General features: G+C 37.8%; 1 protein-coding gene across 1 annotated transcript; it reads right to left on the bottom strand.

Annotated features, from left to right (window-relative positions):
* Positions 1–2,658: 2,658 nt before the first annotated feature.
* Positions 2,659–6,581, bottom strand: LOC145877033 (uncharacterized). The gene is made up of 2 exons (XM_082972321.1): positions 5,948–6,581; positions 2,659–3,468 (listed from the first exon to the last, which is right to left on the bottom strand). Exons 1-2 carry the CDS (start codon positions 6,288–6,290, stop codon positions 2,852–2,854), a joined length of 960 nt encoding a protein of 319 aa, XP_082828447.1. The 5' UTR covers positions 6,291–6,581; the 3' UTR covers positions 2,659–2,851.
* Between the last annotated feature and the right edge of the window lie 1,334 nt (positions 6,582–7,915).

The raw sequence follows: 7,915 nt of genomic DNA on the forward strand, positions 1-7,915 counted from the left end.
GTCACACCACGGTGAGCCTAAACAAAACACAGCCCTAAGGGGAAAATGAATGGTGGAAAAACGATGCAAACCATTTCCCTGTTTGACCTGTAGTTGTTATGGATATTATGACTCTGCAGAGCCCCACAGTGGACGTGTCAAAATATGTTACATTGGTAAAGCACCCTTTATTTAACCTCAATGTCATCTTGTTTTTACATGGCATTGTAGATTTTAGCGGTATACAGGATGTATTTTGGATGTTTTCAGTGTATTTTCAACGCTTTCAGACAATGGATTAATCGCAATAAAAAAATTGTGCACTAACATTACACAAAGTGAACTCAAGTCTGACAGTCCAAACAAAATCACAAATTCTCAGTCAAAAACACAAGTCAGAACACAGCCTCTCTATTCTCTCATGTGATTTCAGGTCCTCTGACTGGGAAAATGTCTTTCCACAATGAGAGCAGTGGTATGTCTTCTCCTCTTGTGTATTTGTATGTATTCTTTCATGCTCTTTCAGGTACCTTAACCGGGTAAATCTCTTTCCACAGTGGGAGCAGTGGTGCGTCTTTTTTCCTGTGTGTATCCTCTCATGCTGGTTCAGGTTTCCTAACTGGGCAAAATGCTTTCCACAGTGGGAACATTGGTAAGGCTTTTCTCCTGTGTGTGTCCTCTCATGCCTTTCCACGCTCCCTAACCACCTAAAACAATTTCCGCACAAGGAGCAGGTGTAAGGCTTCTCTCCAGTGTGTATTCTCTTATGTGTTCTCAGGCTCCCTAACTGAGTAAAACTCTTTCCACAATGGGAGCAGTGATGTCGTCCTGCTGGTTTGGACATCTCAGGGTCTGGTTCCTCTGAAGAACTCTTCCTGCTGTCAGAAGGAGAGTCTGGTCTCTCTCCTGTCAAAGACAAACAGATTATATAATTAATTAAACAGAGACCTGAATGAAACCTCCACATGATAAAACTTCCTATGATGTTTAATCTCGACTAGATCCCTCAATCACCTGAAGTCAGTTTTCACAAGTATTATTAAACCCACTTCAAAATGCAGGTCTCTGTGTGGTTCTTAGGATGTCCAGGCAGGTGATTCACTTCTAACCGAAGTCTTGCAGGTGTTTACATGGTTTTCACATCTGCCAGATCATCGAAAAATCAAATTTCAGTACGAGTGTATATATATATATATATATATTTTTTTTTTTGTACTTTTACACCTTTTTCTCACCAATTTCATGATATCCAATTGCAACTCCCCTACGGACTCCGGGGAGAGGCGAAGGTCGAGCCATGTGTCCTCTGAAACACGACCCTGCCAAGCCGCACTGCACATCTTGACACACTGCTCGTTTAACCCGGAAGACAGCCACACCAATGTGTCGGAGGAAACACTGTCCAGCTGGCGACCGAAGTCAGCGTGCATGCTGACCACCACAAGGAGTCGCTAGAGCACAATGGGACAAGGACGTCCCAGCCAGCCAAACCCTCCAAACCCTCCCCAAACATAACGCTTTGTATTCAGGACATAAAGTTAATTTCTTTGCCACATTCTTTTGTAGTATTACTTTAGTGCCAACAGCCTCTCTATTCTCTCATGTGATTTCAGGTCCTCTGACTGGGAATGCTTCCTTCTTTTCACTCTGTCATTTAGGTTAGTATTGTGGAGTAACTACAATGTTGTTGATCCATCCGCAGTTTTCTCATATCACAACCATTAAACACTGTAACTATTTTAAAGTCACCATTGGCCTCATGGTGAAATCTCTGAGCGGTTTCTTTCCTCTCCAGCAACTGAGTTAGTGACTGGGTATATTGATACACCATCTAAAGTGTAATTAATAACTTCACCATGCTCAAAGGGATATTCAATGTCTGCTTTTTTTTTACCCATCCACCAATACATGCCCTTCTTTGCGAGGCGTTGGATAACCTCCCTGGTCTTTGTGGTTGAATCTGTATTTGAAATTCACTGCTCGACTGAGGGACAATACAGATAATTGTATGTGTGGGGTACAGAGATGAGGTATTCATTCAAATATCATGTTAAACACTATTATTGCACACAGAGTGAGTCCAAGCAACTTATTATGTGACTTGTTAAGCAAAATCTTTACTCCTGAACTTATTTAGGCTTTTAATTAAATTTGTAAACATTTCCAAAAACATAATTCCACTTTGACATTATGGGGTATTGAATCCATTTAACCCCAGTATCTCTACTTGCACATTCATCTTCTGCACATCCTACCATTCCAGTGTTTAACTGCTATATTGTAATTACTTCGCCACCATGGCCTATTTATTGCCTAACCTCTCTTATCCTACCTCATTTACACATGCTGTATATAGATTTTTCGACTGTATAATTGATTGTATGTTTGTTTATTCCATGTGTAACTCTGTGTTGTTGTATGTGTCGAACTGCTTTGCTTTATCTTGGCCAGGTCGCAGTTGCAAATGAGAACTTGTTATCAACTAGCCTACCTGGTTAAATAAAGGTGAAATAAAAATAAATAACAATATTTTTTAAATTTAGGCTGTAACACAACGAAATGTGGGACAAGTCAAGGGGTGTGAATACTTTCTGAAGGCACTGTATATATAAAACTCCCCCCCACACAGCAATCTAATAGCATCAGTAAAATCTGTTGAAATTAAACCACAGATAAATATACCTAACATAGTACATCTATTAAACAATTCATCACAACACATACATCAGAAATAGTTACACATTATAGAGATCCATTCATGGATGTACAGGTCTGTTGGATAAACGTTCAGAAATGTCCACTGCTGATTTTTTCCAGGCGTCCATAGCGGACACCCTGGCCCTATGAATCCTGGCCGTGGACAAATTCTCAGTCAGAAACACAAGTCAGAACACAGCCTCTCTATTCTCTCGTGTGATTTCAGGTCCTCTGACTGGGAAAATGTCTTTTCACAATGAGAACAGTGGTATGTCTTCTCCTCCTGTGTATTAGTATGTTGGAAAGGCTTTTCTCCTGTGTGTTTTCTCGTATGCTTTTTCAGACTCCCTGACCACCTAAAACTCTTTTCACACTGGGAACATTGGAAAGGCTTTTCTCCTGTGTGTATTCTCTCATGCGTTTTCAGGCTCACTAACCACCTAAAACTGTTTCCACAGTGAGAACAGTGATAAGGTTTCTCTCCCGTGTGTATTCTCTCATGCTTTTTCAGGACCCATAACCACCTAAAACTGTTTCCACAGTGGGAACAGTGATAAGGCTTCTCTCCCGTGTGTGTTCTCTCATGTCCAACCAGGGCTCCTAACTGAGTAAAATTCTTTCCACAGTGGGAACAGTGGTAGGGCTTTTCTCCTGTATGTGTTCTCTCATGCATTTTCAGGCTCCCTAACCACCTAAAACTCTTTCCACAGTGGGAGCAGTGGTGTTGGTTAGGCGTCTCTGGGTCTGTTTCCCCTGAGGAACTCTTCCTGCTGTCAGAGTCTGGTCTCTCTCCTGCCAAAGACAAACAGAGTATCTAGTTAAACAGAGACCTGAATGAAACCTGCATTAAATAAAAATGTCTTCCTATGAGGTTTAATCTAGACTAGATCCCTCAATACCCTGAGGTCAGTTTTCACAACATTACATCATTAATAATAAACTTGGTGACGGTGAGATTTAAAAACAAATGATGAAGAGCTCCAAATCTAATCTCTCAGGGAATGTCATGTTTATAGGCTGATCAGAGCTCTATAATAATACATAATGTCATGTTTATAGGCTGATCAGAGCTCTATAATAATAGATAATGTCATGTTTACAGGCTGATCAGAGCTCTATAATAATACATAATGTCATGTTTATAGGCTGATCAGAGCTCTATAATAATAGATAATGTCATGTTTATAGGCTGAGCAGAGCTCTATAATAATAGATAATGTCATGTTTATAGGCTGAGCAGAGCTCTATAATAATAGATAATGTCATGTTTATAGGCTGAGCAGAGCTCTATAATAATAGATAATGTCATGTTTATAGGCTGAACAGAGCTCTATAATAATAGATAATGTCATGTTTATAGGCTGATCAGAGCTCTATAATAATAGATAATGTCATGTGTATAGGCTGATCAGAGCTCTATAATAATACATAATGTCATGTTTATAGGCTGATTAGAGCTCTATAATAATAGATAATGTCATGTTTATAGGCTGATCAGAGCTCTATAATAATAGATCATGTTTATAGGCTGATCAGAGCTCTATAATAATAGATAATGTCATGTTTATAGGCTGAACAGAGCTCTATAATAATAGATAATGTCATGTTTATAGGCTGATCAGAGCTCTATAATAATAGATAATGTCATGTTTATAGGCTGAGCAGAGCTCTATAATAATAGATAATGTCATGTTTATAGGCTGATCAGAGCTCTATAATAATAGATAATGTCATGTTTATAGGCTGATCAGAGCTCTATAATAATAGATCATGTTTATAGGCTGATCAGAGCTCTATAATAATAGATAATGTCATGTTATAGGCTGATCAGAGCTCTATAATAATAGATCATGTTTACAGGCTGAACAGAGCTCTATAATAATAGATAATGTCATGTTTATAGGCTGATCAGAGCTCTATAATAATATATATTACTATTCCAGTCAGTGTTATAGGCTGCAGTTGATCCATTGTTAATAACGTTTTGTTGGTGTCCCACTTCATCTCTAAAGTAATAATGGACATTACTATCTCTCTAAATTATATTTTTTTGTTTAGCCACACCTTTCCTTCAAAATTGTTATTTTGAAGACTTACAAACTGTCCTTTTGCTATTATGTTCAGTCTCCCCAAAACACTTGTCCTTTTGCTAATATTTTCAGTCTCCCCAAAACACTTGTCCTTTTGCTAATATTTTCAGTCTCCCCAAAACGCTTGTCCTTTTGCTAATATGTTCAGTCTCCCCATAACACGTGTCCATTTCATTTCAATAATGCTTCTTATTGTAACGGGCGTCGTATAGAGGGGACCAAAACGCAGCGTGTTGAGTGTTCATTATTATATTTATTTACTCAAAACACTAATGACAAAATAACAAAAGGAAATTATCAACTTACAGTTCTGTCAGGTACAGAGACTAAACAGAATGCAACTGCCCACAAAAACCCAGGAAGAAAAACCCCTACTTAAATATGATCTCCAATCAGAGGCAACGAGGACCAGCTGCCTCCAATTGGAGATCAACCCTCCCAAAAAACATAGAAATAGAAAACCTAGAACTAACACATAGAAATAGAAAACATAGAAAAACACAAAACACCGCCTGTCAAACCCTGACCTACTCTACCATAGAAAATAACCAGTTACTATGGTCAGGACGTGACACTTATTTTATGTATTTCTCCAACATTATTTAGAAATCTGCTTTTTGCGGGTATACACACTCTACGCAAGGCCTACAATGGACACACGTCAAAAATTTCATTTATAACATGTTTGCCATTCTGTGAGACAATTAAGTTGTGATTTTGTGGTGGGGGGACTCTGATGGTATACACATGTTACAGTTAAGTAATAAGGCCAGAGGAAGTGTGGTATATGGCCAATATAGCACGGTTAAAGACTGTTCTTAAGCACGACTCAACACAGAGTGCCCGGATACAGAACTTAGCCGTGGTATATTGGCCATCTATCACAAACCCCTGAGGTGTCTTATTGCTATTATAAACATGTTACCAACATAATTAGAACAGTAAAAATACATGACATACCCGTGGTATACGGCCTGATATACCACGGCTGTCAGCCAATCAGCATTCAGGGCTTTAATCATCCATTTTAAAATGTAGCTTTAACATTATATTATAACATGAATTCCTATAGTACAGAACAACATCTTCAAGTATAGAATTTCAGTAGCATGCTGCTTTAAAACAACACGTTCGTTCAAAACCTTTGGAGAGTTAGAGCCCGTTTTTAAGACAGTACTTACTGATGGTAATCAGATCTCCTGACTCCTCTGTCAATATGACCGTTATCTCTCCCTCTTTCTCCTCCTTCACTCCAAAAACTACATCCTCCTCTTTCTCTTCCTCCTCTTCTTTTACTGTAACATCCTCCTCCTCTTTCACTCTGAACGCGTCTTCCTCTTCTTTCACTGAAACGTCTTTCTCTTCTTCTTTCACAGTAACAGTCTCACCCTCTACTTCTTGTTTTACTGTGACATCCTCCTCTTCCTTCTCCTCTTTCACGACAATGTTCAGCCCCAGAGCTTCTTTCTCCGTCCAGCAGACCTCCTCTTCTTTAACAGGAGGGGAGTAGTTTAGGGAGCTCATGTTCAGACCTCTTCTTTAGCAGGCGAGGAATACATCAGTGAGTTCATGGTCGGGGATGTTAGCTAGCTAGCTAGTTAGCATGAGCGACTAGTTTAGTGCTAGGCTAACTTATCAAGCCAGCTAGTTGACTAACAATGTACCTATAACATTTAAATGGTGTCTATTAACTAGATGTCAGAAGTATATTTAAAACACAGAGGCAAATATGCACAGAAACAGTCTAAATGTTTCGGCTGTAGGCTACCAAGGTGGCTGACTCGTTGTTGTTGATCCGTTCCGTCCACTAGATTATACGTCACGCTGCAGCATCGCCTGAAAGACGCACATCGCCGTCTGCTGACTGGAGGGAAATGCAGTTAAGATTGTTGTTTTTTTTGCACACAAATTTATTTTTCATTCCTTTCATGAAATAATAATATTATATTGAGACGTTCAAATAGAGCACTGCATATTTTAAGTGAGAATTTAAAACATACTATCATTCACATCTGTATTTAAGGCAGTTTCATATTCATTCATTTAAAGAAACCCACTGGTCACACTGGTTGAATTATCTGTCAGACTAGGAACTCCGCAGCCTAGTTGAACAGTGATCTATGTTCTATGAACGCTGCTGGGAGCAAACTGGAGAGTAGCTACAGGAAAACAAACCTAACTGCATGTCCAGGCCCTGGTATCTGTATTTAAGGCAGTTTCATATTCATAATTTTTTTATTTTTTATTATTATTTATTTATTTTTTATTTTTTTAGTTTACAGTAATGTATTCGCTAACTATTATTTTATTTTTTTTGTAGTTTTTTAGTTTGCACAGATCTTTATTTAACTTGTTGTAAATAACAGTAACATGCAAAACATAAACATAACATAACATAACAGCCAGAGGGAATCCAAAGAAATTAGAGAAAAAGAAAAAAAACTATTATATCAAATCAAATACAGACATATATCGAATACATTTTTTTGACATATTGTTTTGTATACGTTTTAAAGATTCTACGTACTTTTCCAAATCAGATAAAAAAATTAAGAAAAGGGGCTTTATCTTCATAAATTTTGATTTGTGGATGAAAGATTTTCCTAATAAAATAAAGAGATTTATGACATACTCACGTTCAATTGTGGAATCAGTGTAGTAAAATAATATGTCAAACTTAGTAATATCAATGGTTGTATGCAATTTGCGGCTAAGATATAGTTTTACATCAGTCCAAAATACTTCACTATATAAACAATTACAGAATAAGTGTTCAATAGATTCAGTTTCTAGTTCACAAAAACTGCATTCACTGGTAACGTCAAATATATATTTAGAAATCAAGCTATTACACGGATAGCATCTATGGATTATCTTAAAGGAGATCTCCTTTACTTTATTGGTCACCATAAATCTGTGTGGAGTGAGCCAAGCACGGCGCCAGTTTACATCAAACGATGAAGCCCAACAAAATATGGCAGAGGGAATAGACTTCCTGTAGAAAATATCCCTTATTAAACGATTGTTGAATTTCGTATCTAGTAGACCAATGCCATTCACCTGAATATCGCTTACAATCGGAGATATTCCAAAATATGCATTATTCTGAAGTAAAGTTTTTATCCCACTAGGTATAGCTTTAATAACAG

Source organism: Salmo salar, unplaced genomic scaffold (assembly GCF_965601325.2).
Source record: "Salmo salar unplaced genomic scaffold, fSalSal1 ptg000647l, whole genome shotgun sequence".
Classification (NCBI taxonomy): domain Eukaryota; kingdom Metazoa; phylum Chordata; class Actinopteri; order Salmoniformes; family Salmonidae; genus Salmo; species Salmo salar.

Coding starts and splice junctions, on each gene's coding strand:
- LOC145877033 (XM_082972321.1), bottom strand. CDS start 6,290: ATGAGCTCCCTAAACTACTCCCCTCCTGTTAAAGAAGAGGAGGTCTGC. Junction 3,469..5,947: donor AGGAGATCTGATTACCATCA/GTAAGTACTGTC, acceptor TGTCTTTGGCAG/GAGAGAGACCAGACTCTGAC.